This window comes from Aulonocara stuartgranti, assembly GCF_965226115.1.
Source record: "Aulonocara stuartgranti genome assembly, chromosome: 5".
NCBI classification, from domain to species: Eukaryota; Metazoa; Chordata; class Actinopteri; order Cichliformes; family Cichlidae; genus Aulonocara; species Aulonocara stuartgranti.
This window is the reverse complement of record NC_138943.1, coordinates 9312495-9331586: the sequence shown is the minus strand read 5'-3', so window position 1 is coordinate 9331586 and position 19092 is coordinate 9312495. Positions and strand designations below refer to the sequence as shown.

At 40.2% G+C, this 19092-nt stretch overlaps 1 protein-coding gene across 4 annotated transcripts in view; it reads left to right on the top strand.

Annotated features, from left to right (window-relative positions):
- Positions 1-879: 879 nt before the first annotated feature.
- The window catches only part of eif4g3a (eukaryotic translation initiation factor 4 gamma, 3a), a 70615-nt gene continuing 52402 nt past the window's right edge, over positions 880-19092 (top strand). For 2 of the 4 annotated variants that reach the window (XM_082532163.1, XM_082532162.1), the window contains exons 1-2: positions 881-1584; positions 13938-14010. In XM_082532163.1, the coding sequence (XP_082388289.1) occupies positions 1421-1584; positions 13938-14010 (237 nt within the window). In that variant the 5' untranslated portion in view covers positions 881-1420. Of the gene's footprint in view, positions 1597-13937; positions 14011-19092 lie in introns of all 4 variants that reach the window. The other 2 variants (XM_082532161.1, XM_082532164.1) reach the window with 2 other exon arrangements.

Below are 19092 nucleotides of genomic sequence, written 5' to 3'. Positions count from 1 at the left end.
TTTTCTAAATGTTCTGGCTCCTTCATGGTTATTACCCTGCCTATGCGTGCAGGGTACTAGAGGATGAATGGATGTACAGCTGCTGCATATATCAATTTTTCTTAAGTCCTCTAATTTTGTTTTCACCACCTCCCAACTTAAGGTACTGCACTCAAGTCATTAACTACTGAAATTTTTCAATAAAATGTACTGCTATTCCTTTTAAGGTGATGCAAAATGTAGATTCCTCCTTTCTTAAAAGATCTTGGGCATCTGTTTTGTAAATGAATACATTGAATAAGGAAGGCAATAATCTCAAATTGTTTTCCTTATGTCTCAGATTTTTAAGTGGGGGTAAAGGGTCTTTCACTGGCTCACTTTTAATAAAAGAAGAAAAAAATCAGTGCTGTGTTGTAATGCTGGTATTCCCAGGTCATAATGCACAAATTTGGTCGATTTGGGTTGCATTTAGTCCCAGATTTGTTTGATATTCGTGCACTTAAAAGGGGTGAATTAGGAACAATGAATTGGGATCTTTTAATTCATGATTAATTTCACTGGTCTTGCCTACTTGAGATCACATTGGGATGTGACTTATGAAGTAAATTAGTTGGGCATCCTTGATCTAAGGGAAATGCCTTGCGACTCAAACGCGAGAACGGTAGATGGCAGTAATAACACACAATTGTTAACGCACAGCGCTGGTACTTCAATAGCCGAATACGTAAGATGATTATTTTTGTCCATACAGAAACCTAATTTACTATAAACACCTGTGCAATCTCATTAATTTATTTTAGTAGTAATAAAAGGAGCCGGGTTTGTTACAGTTAGCAGTTACAGTCGTGATGCGACCGTTATTAATTCTAATTTCAAACTGGATTTTAAAATAGTGAAAAACTGATTTGGAACACATTTGGGGAGCGTCAGCCACGCCGTTTTCGTGTTTTGGTTGAAGGTTAGTTGATTACCCGAGCGATTCCGTAACTGGCCGAGGATTGCCGAATCATCTGTCCTGCCCGGACTGCTGGAAGCGGCCGCAACGCCATGTTGGCGAAGTCTCTCATCTATGTGCGAAAAAAATGATAGAAAACACACTTGCCGAGAAGAAAAGGTAGATCGCCGAGGGAGGTTGAAGATCGCGGCGATTGTTTTTTTTTTTAAACAGAAACGAACCGAGCCGGATCCGCAGAGGTTCCGGACGGGTGAGGGAGGCTAAACCTCCCACCGTCCCCATGAATAGCACCGCTGATCCTAACAGCGACTTTCCATGAAAAAAGACGTTTGTGTTGCTATTCGAGCTTCGTTATCCCAATTCGTTAAAGGGATTTTGGGGCCTGCTTCAAGAATCCGCAACGCTTGCTCTATGTATGCAGGCTAGGCGCTGTTTGCATCAGTATTTATTAAGATATTGTTTTTATTTGTTATTGATTTTTTTGCGATGAGTTTGCCACCGAAAGTGGTCCCCAAACCCGCCGCTGTCGCAGTTAGCGGACCTGGAAGTGGCCCCTCTCCGTCGAGCCAACTGCGGGCTACCCTGACCTCCGTGTCTCTGCCGCCGGGAGCCCCAACTGCTCCTCAGCCCGGCGCTGTTCAGCCACCCCAGTATCCTTTGACGTGGGTAACGCAGAAATTACTTGTGTTTTCATGCATAATTTTCCCCTGTGACTGTAGCACATACTGATGTTTAATTAGTGATTAATAGCAGAGGTTGGACGTGGGGATGATGGTTTCGTTTGGAGGGAGCTGGGAGGGGAGGGGACAATTACCTAGCTAACTGTGCTAACGTTAGCTCCCGAAGCCGGTTGTCAAAGCTAACGGGGGGAGTTGACGCCACACCACTGATTATCAGATATAACTGGCATGTTCCAGTAAAAGTGGTGGTACATGATAATGTTAAATAAAGAGGTACTATTAGGTACAGTAAAGCTTTATCACCGTATCTCAACACCGGTTACCGGCTTTGTTCAGCTTTGGTTGTTGACTAGCAAGGTGCAGTTATTGCACGGTGCCAGCTAGTTAATGCTAGCAAGTGCCCAAGTCCGTCAATGCAGCGTCGCAAAGCAGTGCAGCTTCCTGTGGCTTTATTATATGTAACGGAGCTAATGGTACTTGCCTAAGATTTAGGCCCGGCTTGTGGGAAATGGACACAGCTTCCAGTTTTACATTAACGTTTTGTTTATTTGTTCATCCGGAGAGGCCTGTCAGTGCCAGAGCTGAGCTGTCATGGTGACAGCCGTCAGAAAGATGCTCGCTTGTTTTAATGACCGTCTTGACTCTTATAATGAAGTCTGGTTTGGTATGATTACAGTCAGCTGAGAAATCTCTTTAAAATTCCTTCACAACCATTTCTGTTTGTTCTCCTGAGAATCTGTCTCCAAATATTTAGCAGGCACTGTGTAATTATATATAAAAAGTTTATAATAATAATTATTACGGCCTTGTGCTCTTACTCTCCTTTGGGTGTACTAGGGGATGGCCCAGTTTTAATCTCTACCCTCAATTTGGTGAAGTCATAGTGGTTATGTCAGCTTGTGTTTTATTTACAGCATGGTGTCAGTAGTGTGTGTGAGAGAGGATTAAGTTGATGTCTCCTGGCTGCCGGTGGCAGAGAGATGTATCTGTTTTGTGATCTGACAGCTTCTGCTGTGGCTTTGGGGTGTGATGGCTCAACCTGATTTCCTGCCTCCCACAGTCAGAGCCGCCCTGTGTTTATGACATCTGTAAGGGGCACCAGGTTGCTGGTTGTAGCAGGTGGTAGTATAAAGGTCCCTCTTGATTTGTTGCATGTTGTGATTTTTTTGATTTGTCTGTCAGTAAACCAAACACAACAGAAAAGATTAACATTCTCTTTATCTGCTGTTGCATGGCCTCTTTTGACTCTCAAGCTCTTTGTAATTGGTGCTACATTTGCTTAACCTACTTTCAGGTGCATGATAGTGAGGGCCTACTGACTGAGTACAAAAATACACCACCTCCACTTATCCATTTTAAACATTGTTTAAGAAAGACAGATAACAGGAATCCACTTTTTGCATGTAATTGTAAGTTATGGTTATTAAAAATTAGCTTAACCATGCTGCCTTATTTGGTATGATGTGCTATTGCTGGTTACTTTATGAGATTATTTGAGATTAAACTTGTGGTAAAACTGACTTGAATTAATGTGATTTTTAGAGGGAAAAGATTTTATAATGTCCCTGTAGCTAGTTATGGCAACAAGATTAAACTGCCAGGACCTCTCCCTGAGTGGCGTCCACTTTGCACTGAACCCCAGTGGCTCCTCTGGATGGAAGGCTCATAGAAGGGTGGGTTCATGTGGCTCTTTCGGGCTGGGCCCACCAAAGGTCCTCTTATAGGCCTGATTCCTGCGTGGGGCCCCGGAATCCTGGGCAGGGCAAATGGCTTCACTGAATTCCTTTTCTTTAGTGGGGTTTTCTGAATCACACTTAATCTGGTCCCTCACCTAGGATAAGTTTGTCTAGGGAGGTCCTACTAGGGGCAAATAACTCATGACAACAAAGCTTCTGGGACCACTTGGGCATGGAGACCCCACCCGCACTCCCCTACATATCCCGTGACCCAGCACCATGGTAAGGTAGAGTAGAGCCCTTCACATAGATGAGTGGCAAATGAGATGGTTCAGGCACCTGACAAGGAGGCTGTCCTTGGCATCTTGGTGTTTTGGGTTTGTCCATATTAGGAGGAGACCCAGAGCCAACCTCAGGACACTCTTGAGAGATTACCTTGGTGTCTTCCTAGGAAGAACTGGCAGAGGTGACTGATAAGGGACACTACTATACTGTGACCCTATAACCCAGATCAGTGTCAGAAAATGGATAGGGTTCACAATGAGTATTACTTTCACTGAAATTCTGATCATTCCTTGTTCTTTTGTTATTGATTGATTAAAAAAAATGCCTGGTGTGGCACGTTAACAACTTTTCAGCTCATAAGCAATAAAAAAGACGCTGTGGGCTCTCTTCAAAAGAGAAATAATCAGACCAATGATAAACAAATATTTTCAATTATTTTTGATTTAATTTAGTGAAGCATAAAATACACTTTAGTCTATCCAGAGAGCAGAAATGCAATTGTCAATTCACTTTGACAATGGACTATTTTTAAATACATCATACACAGCAGGAAGGTCCCACATGGTACAGATTTTTATTACTCTTTTGTAGTATTTTATACATGTTATCATTATTATTATTGTTATTGTAACCACTTAGTTTAGTGTTGGGCTCTAAAAACAACTTGGGTATATTCAGAAAAAGATTTTACACCTGTTGCCACTTCAAAGCCCTGTTTTCTTGTTGTTTTCCTACATATATGCTGCAGACAGGAAATACAATTTCTTTTGAAATATATAAGTGTCAAAGTCATGCTGGCTGATGTCATTCAGCAGGATAAACAAACTCAAGGAGATGAGTAAATGTTGGTTCCGATGTTTGACCGATGAATGTGGGTGTGTATTTGTTGATGGTGTAGGTTCAAGAGGTGATCACCTCGGTAGTTATCTTGGAGTCTGCATTCTGCAGTGGTTTTGTATCAAATTTTATCAGGAGGAAATAGCAGTCTAAATTAAACTGTATCTGCATCAAATTAGTGAAGTTAACAGTAAAATAAACCAAGCCAATTTCTTCTGGGCCTTCCCTGTTACTTCACAGATTCCTGTGAATACACTAGACTGTACAGCGTTTGAGTTTTATGTCTGTATGTAAACAGACCGTCTGAGTGTTGCCACTAGGCTGACCTCTCACTCTGTTGTGACCTCTAAGGTCAGAAGAGTGGGATCATATTACTCTCTGTCTGGCCTTGTGTGTGGGAATTTCTTCTTTGGCAAAGTTGGTGTGTGTCATTGTGGTTCCTGTGGGGGAACATGTGTGTGATGGAGAGGGGGGGGGGGGGGGGGGGCAGTTTGTCTGTTCCTGGTTGCCAGAGAGACGCCAAGCGCATGCGTCTGCTGCTACACTTGCCAGACAATGGCACTGCTGCTTAGCATTCAGAGAGAGAGAGGCCAAGGTGGCGCTTCCCACCATCTGCCAACAAAGGGCCAGGTCACCCAGCCTGCCTCAGCCCCCCCTCATTTCCTTCCATCCCCCCTCAGCTCACCTCACCCCACTGCTGAGCCAGCTGAGAAAACTGAGGGTTTCTCCTTATTTTTTTGCCCCCTGATCTTTTTTGTTGGTTCCCCTATCTAACTCCACAATTTCTAGACTTGCTCCTTTTTGTCTTTAGAATTTTAATAGTTTTTAAAATAATCATTAGTGGTTGTGCCCTTAATATTAAAAAAAGAAGTGTCTTGAAAATTCCTGTAGAAGCCACTTGACTGCTATCTTTATATGCCTCTGGGAACTTATTTACTTAGTTATTTTGAAGCAGGATCTAAAATCAGCTGTTATTTCAGTGGTCAGCAGGAGATGAACACTGAAGATGAAGATGATTGAGCGTGCGTCAAGGCTGCATACAAGATTTACTTTGTTTATCCCAAAGATGTGAAATACATGTTACAGCAGTCTGAACAGTGGAATATGACATTTACAAAGCTCATAAATACACAAAAGAAAGAAGCACAGGGTAAATAAAAAAAAAAAGAATTATAGGAGGTCATTTAAAAAGGTAAAAATAATACAATACAACTCAACTCAAAGAAGTCAAAACAAATATATACTGGTATGTGGTGTAAGGTAGTCCTGTAGTGTAGCTGAAATAGAGGGTGCTTCTGTGCCCAGTAACTCAGTGGTGTTGAAAGATTTTATGGCAAAAGTTCCTGGTGCACATCTGTCAATAATTGCAGAAAATAGCCTATATGCTAGAGTGTTGTTAGCTTTTTTTTTTGTTATATGTTGTCTTTTCATAACACCTTTGCAGCATATCGACCTAACATGGTACCTACAGTTTAGCTATCTGCGATTTGTTCTGCGCTGGGAAGCGATCTGCTTACATCCTCTGTATTAGATCAGATCCTTTGACGTGTACCAATGTCTCAATAACCAGTTTTTAGGCAGTTGCAGTAATAGTGTTTGGTTGATGTAAAATTCTAAGGCACACTTGGACTTGCATCAACTATTGCAGTAAGTGGTGCAGAGGGTGATTATTTCAGTGACCCACTCTTTATATAGAGAATCAGTAGTATAATTTGATAAAAACCTGCTGAAAGGGTTTGCAGACTTTGCCCCAACAAGGTTTTTCCCCCCTGGGATTTGTATGTCTGTCACCATCTTTGCTGTTGCATAATCCTCCCATAAATTTCCAAGGATTCTTTGAGTGGCATGTCTCTCTCCTTTAATGTGGCCAGGCATGCAGTCACACTCAATGCTATGCACCTATGTAATGTATGTACCCAGCTGGTGGTTCTCACAGAACAGGAGTCCTGTATTTCAGGACAGGTGTGTGCAGCCTGCATGTGAAGATATTCTCATAAGCTCACTCACTGTGGGATGTTATAAATAAACTGCTGAGTTGTTATGAGCCAGCATTGAGGGCTGTTCTTTCCAAAGAGGGCGTGGCCTGTTGTAGAAGACGTCCTGTCAGTTCTCTCCCGGCATTACAATCTGAAGTGACATTTCCACATCATTGTGTATATTGTTTCTGTATTTACTTCTGCTAGAGCATTTCAGACACATCCTGGAATTAGTGGAAAACTGATATTTTCTTATCATGGACACACTGCTTTCAGCTGTTCTTATAATACTGTGCTTGGAGAGCCATCTCACCCACATGATGATGCTCTAAGGTCAGTGATGAAGTTGTTTATGTACTCCTGTCAGCAGGTAGTGCTATTACTTTTTCCATTAAAACTTAGATTTTTGTGTAGGTGCAATAATTTAGACTTTGCCCTACAATTGTACAAATTCAGTGCACTACAGCTAAATAATTGCTTAATTTGTGTGAAGTTGAGAAGGGTTTTTTCAGCGTGTAAGATCTGGGAAATTGTTGTTTGCTAAGCAGATTGAGTATTTGAGGACTATTTGGTAGCACTTTTTGTTTTGAGAGCCCAAATCATCCAGTTTTTATGGGTTACTTCTCTATGTTTCTTGCACATTGATTCTTATGAAAATTCATTACTGACAATAAAATTAATTAAAATACATCACATCAAACAAATTCACATTTCCTCAATTTTCACAGAAAATAAGTGTTGCTGCAAATAAATGGTTACTTGGTAACAGTAAGTAAGGGCTGTAGTTTTTACCTTGGCAGCATTTTAGAGAGCTGCCTTTCCGCTTATATACAGTGTAGACGTACTGTTGAAAATTCCTCTTAAAACACAGCCTTGTCTTAAGCTTTAAAATTATTATTTAAAGTTTGAATGACAGCCTTGACCTTTGCAGATTTTATGTTAGGATCATATTACCTATATAAAAGGTGGATGTAGTTTCCATGTCTCAAAAGTGAAGCCAGTGCCAAACTGAAGTGTATTTTTTTTTTCATTGGCTAGCAGGAAGTGACTATTGTGGTTTCAAAAAGAAGCACCTTTTTGGAAGCCTATGGGAAAACTGCCCTTTGCTTCAATTGATCTGATGGCCTCAGACTTTACTGATAAGTGTATGTACTCAGTTGCAGCTTGTAAGGCTCATTGAATACAAAATAATATATTTCTTGGGGTCAATTGTTGTCCTCCAAAAGTTTTAAAAAGTAATTAAAGCTGAGGCAGGCCTCCTGCTTATGTCATTGACAAGTTGTTATCATATTAGTGTGCTTTGTCTCATCACTCAGTGTTCACATTCAGTTTTAAACACTAAAATGCTGACTGCATAAACCAATGCCATGCCAAGAAAACCACATCTGTCTTTTATTCTCAGTCTATCATGTAGTGCTAAGTTGTCAGCTAAAATTAGGGAGCTTGGTTTGTAAAGTGAATCCACAGATTTTGTGGGTGTATTGTATAGATACCTGCTATTTTAATTTTAATTAGGCACTCACCCAAATTGGAGAACACATTTCTTGGGCCATATTATTTGTTATATATTTGCAGTTCACCCTTGAGTTCACTAGCCCCAATAATGAATAATGTAAAGCTTTAATTTTAAGAGCAAGTTAATGAAAATTCACCCTTGAGACCAAAACCATTTTTTATACCAGGTTGTAAACATGCTTATTTTTGCCCCAACTGGCCATTCAAGGAACTGCATTTTTTAAGGTACATTGTGTAATGACTGACTCGTCAGTAAATATAAATAACTCTTTCTCCACCAGCATTACGTCAGTCCTCAGAAAGTGTCATGAGAACTAAGTGCTTTTAGTTGGTCAAATTCATAGTTGGTTGTAACTTACCTAATGTAAGTCTTTGAAAGGCATTATTTCTCATATAGGCACTCTGTTAGAAACCTAGCTTTTATATAAATGATGGTTAGAGATACTGAGAGATGCTACACACTCATGATAGCCATTTGTCAATGGCAGTCCCACCTAAAAGCCCAATCACAGAGTAATTTTCTTGACTACTGTAATGCACTGTTTTTTGGAGTCAGCCAACGATCTCTTGCTCGTCTTCAGCTCATTCAAAATGCTGCTGCCCGCCTCTTAACTGGTACCCACAGCTATGAACATGTAACACCTATCCTGTCTTCTCTTCATTGGCTTCCTGTTCATCACAGAATTAATTTCAAAGTCCTAACACTGGTTTATAAATGCCTTAATGGTCTTGCTCCCCCATACCTTTCCAAGTTACTTCAGCCTTATATTCCTTCACGGACCCTCAGATCAGCTGACCAGCTGCTGTTGGTTGTCCCAAAATCAAGGCTTAAACGTAGAGGAGAACGAGCCTTTTCAGTTATGGCCCCAAAACTTTGGAATACGCTGCCTTTAAATATTAGACGGGCATCTTCGTTTCCTGTTTTTAAAATGCTTTCGAAAACACACCTTTTTTGGATAGCGTTCAGACTGGCTTGAGTTGATATGGTTTTTATGGGTTTTATTATGTTTTATGTGAGTGTTAGTGGTTGTATCTTGTGTTTTACCCTGTGTTACTGTACAGCACTTTGGGCAAACCTTTTGTTTTTAAACGTGCTATATAAATAAACTGGATTTGGATTTGACATCTTTTCATTTGGTGGTTGGTCACCAGTGGTCATTTTAAGCTTGGTAAGAAGCATCGCCCTTTATTGTATATACCATTCACTCATGGTTCAGTGAGTGGTATCAGTACCTCCAATTAGTTGTCTCTTTAAAGTTAAAGAAAGTTTTGCCTTATGTGCATTTGGTAGTTGCTGATGCATGTCACTGAATGTCAGTCACCTTCTCTTTATGCCCATTACCTCCCTCGCTTGCTACCTGCTACCACATAAATGTGATGTTTTGCTGAATAAAACTTGAAACTAGCTGACAAGAACAAAGGTAAAATTAAAATTTTATTGAGGTCACAAATAAAGGCAACCAACTGCCATTTTCTCATAGACTTATTTACTTTATTTTTAAACTAGATGAGCTTCTGGCCATTGGAAAAGAATGCATGTTTTAATGGTAGATCTGCATTGGCTTCACTTTTTTCCAGGCACGTTATGCTTTGTCCGTCTGTTTTGTTTTTCTCACAGTTTGTGGCTAGAAGTGGGAACTTTCCTGCCCGTTAATTTAAAATTTGTATCTTTATAAAGAAATACAATTTGTGTTTTAGAGATCCACAACCATAGCTGCTTAAGATATGGTTTGTTACAGTTGAATCCAAAAACCTACCACCTATTGTTCATACTGTAGTGAAAGAGCAGTCTCAGCAACAGCAGTGAGAGCTTTGTGAGCTTCGCTTTTATCCAACTGTGTGTGTGTGTGTGTGTGTGTGTGTGTGTGTGTGTGTGTGTGTGTGTGTGTGTGTGTGTGTGTGTGTGTGTGTGTGGCCAGTGTGCCAGCAGGGAGGAGGGTTTGTATCTGCACCATCTGGGTCGTCTCCACTTGCTTCCTGTATGTCCACTTTGAGAAGGTACAGGAAGTACTCTGAAATTTGCAGGTAGTCTACGTCATTCAGACGAGCCTGTAGGACTATCATGTAATTTAACATTTTTGCCCAGCAGAATTTCCATGATGTTTATCAGTCATTGCACCACTCTCATTTCCATTAGACCCTCTCTTGCTTCTTTGTTTTGGATACTTGTCGCGATTTCTTGAAGTTGTTAACTTTATAGCTCTGATTCATTCATTTATTCAGGATTAGTTTTTTTGAGCCATATCATCCTCCTGATCAGACGTTTACTATGTGTAAAGCTGTATCTCCTCCTGTCTTCCCCTCTCTGCCTCTCGCACATTCAGCACTTAAGTGGCTTTCCAGTAAGCTAATGATGAAGCAGGGACCGCTGCAGCTTTTCCTTCTTAAATGAAGCTTATAGGTCACTGGAGGGGTCGAGGACAGGGAGTAGTGTTTGATGCTACTTTGGGATCTCAACACGAAAGATGTGTCTGTCTGTTTTAGACCAAAAATGTACCTCCCAATATAAGAAACTACACTTTCTTTTTTCCTTTTTCAGAATGAGCAACTTTTACGGCAAATGTTACTATCTCGTTATCGGTTTGTGATTATATATCCTCAAATATTTCTTGAATTTGTCCATGGGTCAAATGTGAATCCCCCCCCTTCTGATCAGCTTGATGTTATAGGTTATATTTCAGCAGCACTGGCACTCTCATTTTTGAACTGTAAGCCTTTAGATTGACATTGTGCTTGGCCTCCTTCCCAAAGCAGACAATTAATGGAGATTAAAAAAAAAGGCTAATGTCTAATTAGTGCAGTCATCTACTGATATGGTTATGCCTGATGCACACAGTAGAGCATGATTGCAAAGTGTCTGCATCCATCTGGTTGCTCGACCACCCGCATGGAGAGCTTGACATGAATGATGCACGATCACCTTGATATACCACTGCAGTATTAATTTTCTTCTACAGACTCAATAAACTTAAAATAAACCGCAAGAACTTTTAATATGGAAGGAAAACTAAGAATGTGTGAAACCACCATCATTTCTAGTTGCAGATCTAGTTGGAGGGCAGCTCAAGAGTTGGCAGTTCGTCTTGTAATCGGAAGGTTGCCGGGTCGAGCCCCGGCTCTGACAGTCTCTGTCATTGTGTCCTTGGGCAAGACACTTCACCCGTTGCCTACTGGTGGTGGTCAGAGGGCCCGGTGGCGCCAGTGTCCGGCAGCCTCGCCTCTGTCAGTGCGCCCCAGGGCGGCTGTGGCTACAATGTAGCTTGCCATCACCAGTGTGTGAATGTGTGTGAATGGGTGGATGACTGAATGTAGTGTAAAGTCCATAGGGACTAAGTAAAGCGCTATACAAATACAGGCCATTTACAATTTACAGATATAGAATTTGGCAAAACCAAAAACTTGGCCAGTTCTCTGATTAAATAAGTGTAATGGAGTATAATAATCAAACGCTCAAATTTACTCAAAACATAACAATTAAAAAGTGATCAAGCTTAAGAAATGACTAATGTTTTCCCAGCAGCAGGAAAACAGCATTTATTTATGTGTTGCCTTTCACAGAAAGAAGAGCTTTGCAGAAAGCAATTAAATGTTTTTAATTTGCATATTATCTTAAAAGAAAATGTATAAAATAAAAGCAGAATGAAATATACCATGGAAAACTTACTTTAAACTTATTATGAAGCAAACATGTAACAGGGTTAAGAGTAGCAGAATTAAAAGACCAAAGTATATATTTCATAAAAACTTGTGTGGCACAAAGCATGTTACAGAAAGGTATATCTTGGACTGACTTTTGGCTGCAGGTGATTTCCTTCTCAGACAACAGAAATCTGCGTGCTGCCTTTGAGCCGTTTAAATAGTGACTCATTCTTAGAATTTGGCGACTGTGGTCGAAAGCTTAGACCTGCCAGTTTTTGGTTAGTTTTTTTTTTTCTTTCTTACCAGGTGTATCTGCCTCGTCTTCCCCAGTTGTCTTTTTGTCCCTCCTTAGAAGGGTTTGGAATTAAAAGCTGCTTCCAAATTGTCTCTCAGGCTTGATGGTTTCCAACCTCATCAACTCCTTTTATCACTGCTGGCATGGCAATACTGGCAGATGAATTAATAACGTCAAACCTTTGCACACCTGAGTCACACATAATCTTTTCTACATTGTGGTCAGACTTGGAAAATCATACAGTTGCACTGACAGAAATCTTGAATCTGAAAGCAAACAATGTTGTAAGAAATGTGGCGTCACTGTTTTCAAATTTCCTTCTGGCTGTAATAGCGACATCCTTTAGATGCAGTTGATTGAAGATTTAGAAATGGCATTTGTGTCAGTCATAGACTGACACAAATGCCAACAAAAAAAGTGTTTGTTGGAGTAGTTAACACTAGGAAGCTTGGTTACCAGCCTATATTCATGAACTGTATGGGTGTGATGTAAAGACACTTCTAAGTTTAAAATCTCAACACAAAGGGAGGTTAAAAAAGAGTAACTTTGAACTAATTTTTTACTATTGCAACTTAGAAAATATTGATGTTAGTCACATTTCCTAGAACACTGAGTAATATCATTAAAAATGTAAGGACAAAAGATTCAGTTTCTGAGTATGGTGGTATAAAACGAAGAGATGCTCACAGGAGAAGCGTGACATATTTGCTTAAAAGTACTTTGTTTCATTTTCTGTGTATAGTTCGTATTTTTCGCCTACTTTCGAATGCTGCATTTCTTGGATGTTGCTTTTCTAGTTATCATGTGTAGTCTGCAAATCATTGAAGAAACCTGTCATGTGGGAAATGTTTGCTGTCTGGCTCTCAAAGCACCAATAAAAAGAAGGTGAAAACTGTAAATGCCATCTTCCACGTAGTTTTTGTACTCTTCCTCACATAGACTGTCAAATCATTGTGATGGGACTGAGCTTCTAATTACTCCTAACATCTTTGTATGTGTGTAGTGTGGGTGGGTGTGGGATTTTTTTTTTTTTTTCTTCTTTTTTTTTTTTTGTCTTCCTTCTCCAAATTCCTCGGTAATGAAACTGATAATGCTTCCTGCTGTGCTTCCGTGTTTTGATTCACAGCCTTCTCTTTAAATAATTCTTTTCACTCTGTCTTATCTCGTTACGAGTAGCAGTGCTGGCAGGGGTCCCAGAGAGATGACGGGCCCTGCAGGCAAGAGCAGGACTAAGGAAGGGAGTTTAGGGCAAAGGGAGGTGTGATTTGGGTGAAAGGAAGAAAGCCAGACGTTCGGTTTCCCTTAAATCATGTGATCAGCAGTGTGTGAGCCTGTCTGTCGCACACAACTGCCTGAGCAGGTTACTAAACACAGGCCTTCCCTTTTCTGTATGGATTTTACACATTCCCCCTTTTATCTCTTCTAACATCTCAGTGATGTCTTCATTTATTATATCTTTCTTAAGCTTTAAAGAAAGTGATCAAATACTCTGGTTTCACTGCAAACAATTATTAAACCCTCGAGTGTTATAGATTTTCTTTTGTGCTATGTTGTAGTTTTTGTTTAACCTCTTATTCTTCACACAGCTGAAGGTGAAGGGAATTAATATTAAATGTATTTTGCGCTGTGCTGCCAAATAGTTGTTTCAGTCCTCACTCTTGTGCTCCAGCTGCCCCCCAGCCTGAAGTAGCACAGAAATCCATTTCAGATTTTCCCTTTAACTCTTGCAAAATGGTGAAGGTACATAGTGTACTCTCAGAGATGGGGCATTTTAGGCGGGGTTTGTATGGTTGGAGGGGGGGGGGATCCTTGAAATTGAGCTACAGGACATGGGGTCTGAGGGAAGCCCTCTGATGATCTGAATGTATTTAATTAAATTAAACTGCAGAACATTTTTCAGTGGATTTGTGGTTTTTTTGTTGTTTTTTTAACTCTTAAACATAACAGATCAGTTCTCTTTGCATGCTTTAATCAGCCATATTTAGACTCAGCAACACATCTTCTAAAATATGACAGGAATCTTACTTGTCTGTGACCTAGCAGGATGCCAGTTTTTATCTCCTGTTGCTTGAAGAACTTCCCTTAACATCCTCTTTCCAGAATCCCACGGGTTCAGCCATCACTGGACGAACGAATCTTCCCTACACAGCCTGGAGTCGCTGCAGTCTACAGCGTGAGTCACTGCATGCAGCCCCTCTTTTCAGACACTGTTACATTCATATCCACCTGTATATACTGTATGCTGCAGTGCATATGCAGGAAGGTTACACTTTAAGTAAAAACACACACTGAAGACTCTGATTTGTTGTACTGACTTTATGCTTTTGCACACACTTTTATTATGGTCACATAAGTCACACAAATTATTGCTTATTTTAATTTGGTTACTGAATTTAATGCGGTTGTGTACAACCATTCATTCATGAAGGTAAAACCTGAAAACATATAATAATTTTTTTGTAATATGGAATTATGTCATTCTATTTGTTATGTATTATGTCATTGTAATTTTGTGGTGTAGTGGTTAACACATGGAGGAGACGCAAAACCCGGCCTCAAAGCTCACAAGCTGCTATACTACTAGGATTGTGTCAAATTAACATGTGGATGCCTCTGCTATTGTGACCGCTTGGGGAAATAAAGGAACAGCTGAAAATACCATTATGTATCATAGTTGATAAGAGAAAATAATCATTCCATTCTGCTGATGTCAGTATGTTTTCATAAAACATATTCTGTATTTGGTATTTATTGCCAAATTTTGGTGCCTTTAACCAGTGAGCTAGAAGAAGCAAACTGATGGCTGACCTCCTGGCCCCTCTGTGTGTTTTTACCAAAATGCTGTTTTCCTAGGTTTACACACCAACATTGGTATGGGTTGTTGGGAGTTTAAATCTGAAGCTTTACAGTTAACCCCGAAAACTAGTAAAATGTTCCAGGTATGTATTACAGGAAGAGAAAGACTTCCTGCTGACTCGGCACTCCTCTTTGCCTGTGAAATTAAAGTGAAAGTATTTAATATGTGCGGTAGCAAAAAAAGGGGGAAAAAAGATACTTAAAATTAAGGATGGACAGATCCAGAATTTTCCAGTTGCTGTACAATGTTGTTATCATGGCCTCAGCTCAATACCAGAGTTATTCACAGCCCAGTACCGCATTATTCAAGTTACTTGTACTAGTTGGCGTTTTTTCAGCTCGGTGTAAGAGCAGTAGGCTGCTTCATACTCCTGTCTTACAGTTGTACTCGTTTTTCCTCTTCCTGATGTCACTCTGTTTCACTTTGAGTGCAGAATGGAGCTGAATTCCTGTCGAACTGACAAGAACATGTCATACTAAAAACGTTCCAAAATGGACATAACATGAATGAGTCAGAAAGACAGACAGAGATAGCATTCCTCTCCTTGTTGTGTGAGCTTTGCAGTCATGTCCACTTACACGGCCTCAGTTTGCAGTTAAGTACAAAAGTGGAAAAGTTTTGTAAACACATGAAGAAAATCTGTTGCTGCTGCAGGCGTGAAGAACCTCCACACTGCTGCCTTTTGCTGTTAGCATCCTCATACTATTTATCTCCCAGCTTTATGTGGCACAGTAAACAATTTAAAGTTAAATTGAGTAGATTGGCTTGTTGTTACCCAAAGCTGTTCAGTAGGTTAATTTACCTGTCAGTTTGTCATTTTATAATGATGGTGCTACATCGCACAACATTATTTGTAGCAATAACAAAGAGAAGGCTTTATGCTGAAACGCAGCAGCAATTTCGTCAGCATGGTGACTGTAAACACTTTCTAACCAGAAATCTTTTTTACTCGTTTCGATGTTAAGAGTGCCAAAGTCTATAATGGTGGAGATCCTGTTTGCTGTCAGTCCAGTGTTTGACATTAGGATTGTATGAAACTGGGCAATAATAATACAAACTGTGCAAACATGCATGTGTGCTTGTAATTTAAAAGAGCACATACGTGTAAGGAAATTCTTTTGTGATCAGATCTCAGCAGGCCTGATCTGCAGATTGGTTCCCTCAGGGTACCTCTGCCATTTACTGACTCCTTCAGGAATTAATTAACATTTTCTTCATCATATCTTTGTCATGATAATATTTACATAATTTGTAGTGCGTTTCTGTTGTCACATGCCTGGAGCATAAACATATGAGTTAGGAGGATTTGGTAGACAATTAGATTTGCCTGAACTTTAGAGGCTGCGTATTGCCTGGTAGTCGGTGACCAGCCACACCTACTGTGCCTCTCTAAAGACAAAATAAGCCCAGCGTAGCAATCTTAATGAGGCGAGCAGTTAGCAGAAAGAACAGAAACTGTGCCTATTGTGACACACCTTGTGAATGAACAGAATAGGAATAGTTTTTTTTGGTTTTCAGCTTAGATAAGAATGATGATTTTCCAAGTCTCCCTTTTTGTTTTTCATTGTGTTTCTGTTTTCAGCTTAATTTTTGTAAAATGTTAAACAGAAACACAAGTCACCAAAATACACCAACATCAGTGATAGAGTTGATGCATTAGGTATCTGAGATTTAAAAAAAATATCATATTATCTTGCATCTAGCATTGTGTATTAAAAAGTTCTTAAAAGTCACTTCTGTGGGTAGATTACTGGAGAATGTGGAGGAATCTAACTTTCATTCATATCAAGATATTTGATCTGTCGGTTCTTTCACAGAAAAAGAAAATAATAATTTGTTTCACAGATTTCAGATTTTGAAGCTCTTTCTTTGAGTTCTCTTTTAATTTGGTTGTTCTATAAACATGAAAGAAGAACATGATCACAGTCTGAATGCCACAAGATTGTATGGTGTGCACTTGTGCGCTTAACATTACCAGTATTGCTCTTGCTGAGCCAGATGGAGGACTGGGTCAAAACTTGGCCTCTTGCACTTGATGGAGGTGTATTATATCATTATGAGCAGCAGAGTTGCCAGTGCTCTGACCAGGACTACCTGCCCTGCTGTCAACAACCTTTATTGTACTTACAGTACAATTTTATTTTACTTTCACCTGTCCGCTCACCTCTTGCCCCCCTTGCCCACGTACTCAGTGAAACAGAGCAAACCCAGGAAGATTAGCGTGACCACAAATATCAGCAAAAAGCATTTTTGCTAGCCCTGCTCGATTCTACTAGAAATATAATCAATATGTGGCGAGCAGTGATTAGATTTGTTTGAGCGCTTTCTGAACTATTCAAGGCAAAACCAAACCACCTGTGCCTGTTGTGCAACACCTTGTGAATAAACAGAATAAAATTTTCTTTTTCCTTTTTTTTCTTCTTTTTTTTGGAAAATGCTTGAAAAATACTGCAGATCCAGGAGCAAGTGCTAGGCTGAAAATAGACAAAGAACTAATGTATAAAAATCAGCAGTGTTCGCTTGTTGCAGGCTGCAGGGTTTTGAATGTTTTTCTATGTTGTCGCATGATCTAGTCACATGACTGTTATGTCAAAACCAATTAATCAGCCTGATATTGATTTAACAATTTATATAAAGATAGTAGCCATTATAAAACGTGATGCTTTTCCCCCCCTGTAATTAATTCAGCTAAATATTGATGTCTCACATAGACTCAGTTTATCATTGATTTTTACATCATGCACTCATGCAGTTTTTAACATTGGATTTTCTTGAACTGTAAATATAATTCAACAGAAAATGGATCAATAAAAAGTGATCTGAACCAAACTTTGGCACAGCCGGGCAGGGAGTGAATTTAGGATTTTTTGGGTGGGGCAGCTAAGTGTAATGGTACATGCGTTGAATTTAAAACTCAAGACAGTGTGTCATCAATTAGAGAATCACTGTAAAAAACAAATGTGGCTCGATTATTCTTTCATCTCAATCTTGTTTTCATAAACTTTGAAAGCCGAAATGATCGCTGAAAATCAAATTTGATTAATCGCAGCACCCTCAAATAGATGTTAACGGATATTTAATGAAAGGAGGGCACATAAACAGGGTAAATAACAAAAAAGGGTTGTTGTTTTTTAACCTTTTGATTTATTAGGGGAAAATGTGTCTATTTTTACAGGGTCTGGCATTTAACAGTACGCTAGAATTGACCTTTTTTTCTGACACCACACTGAAGATGTTTCCTGCCCTGATAACATTTCTGAATTGTGGAAGGTACAGTAAGCAGCTGCACATTAGACGAGGAAATGCTGTGTGCTTGGAGATGGGCTGTTCAGCTGTGAGCTTTGTTTATTCTTTGCAACCTGACAACACTGAAAACATTGGAGGCTTTATGAGATTTTTCAAGCTCTCAAGAAAGTTTTTGGGGGGGTTAAAACTGCAACAATGATGACACTGGTGGAAATAAACGGCACTCGTTGCATGAAGCTGTTGCTCTGTATGGTGATAGTGGGGTTTACTCAGCCGCTCTTTCTTCTCTTCCCCCTCATGTACAGCCCCCATACAGTTGCTTACCTCCCCTCCCCCATCCCATCACACTGTATGTCCTCAGAGTCAGTCACTTGCCTGAAGCAATGCAGGCTCCTCCCCTGGTAACAGCAGCTAGATTAGTTGCTTTATCCCAGGTCATCTGAGGGAAGTGGGCCAGACAGTGGAGATGCAGAGATACTATAGAGACTGTGCAGAGTATTGGCTATAAAGGTTACAAACATTTGAAGTTGAGAGTTTGTAATTTTAGTAGCAGAGTTTTTAAATCTCTCAACATAGAAAAGCAGCCCTTGTTAGAGGAGAAAAAAAGAGAAGAGGGAGGCTTGCCTAGCTTTCCATTTCCCCTCCTTGTCTGCTTACTGATTTCTTCCTGCAGTATCCTGTCTCATTCCCTGGTGTTTTCAGGCCTGCTGCAGCAACAAGCAGCACCTGCAGTGGGGCCAGCCCATAGCTACAGCTGCCAAGGCCCATCCTGCCACACCACAGAGAGCTGAATAAAAAATCTCAGCTTTGTCTGATACTGCTCACCGCCGGTACCCACCCTGAACCCTTCCCTGTGGCTCAAGCCTGTTTGACATGACTCACTTCTATCTGTTGCACAGAATATTCTCTATCTATCACAGATTATTTGACCCAGTTTTGCCATATGAGGCCCAGACATACTTGCACAGCAGGCTACAGAAGAGGCCGCAGTCGAGTTTTTAGCAAAGTGCAGCAGCCTTCAGCAGCCATGCATGTTTGAAGGTCTTCACCTCTGCATAAATACAGGGGCTAATCCTGCTGCTTGAGCGCTTAATTTACATCCCTCAGCAGGAGGGAGGACTAATGACCTGTGGAGCCCCGCCACTGCTGTTC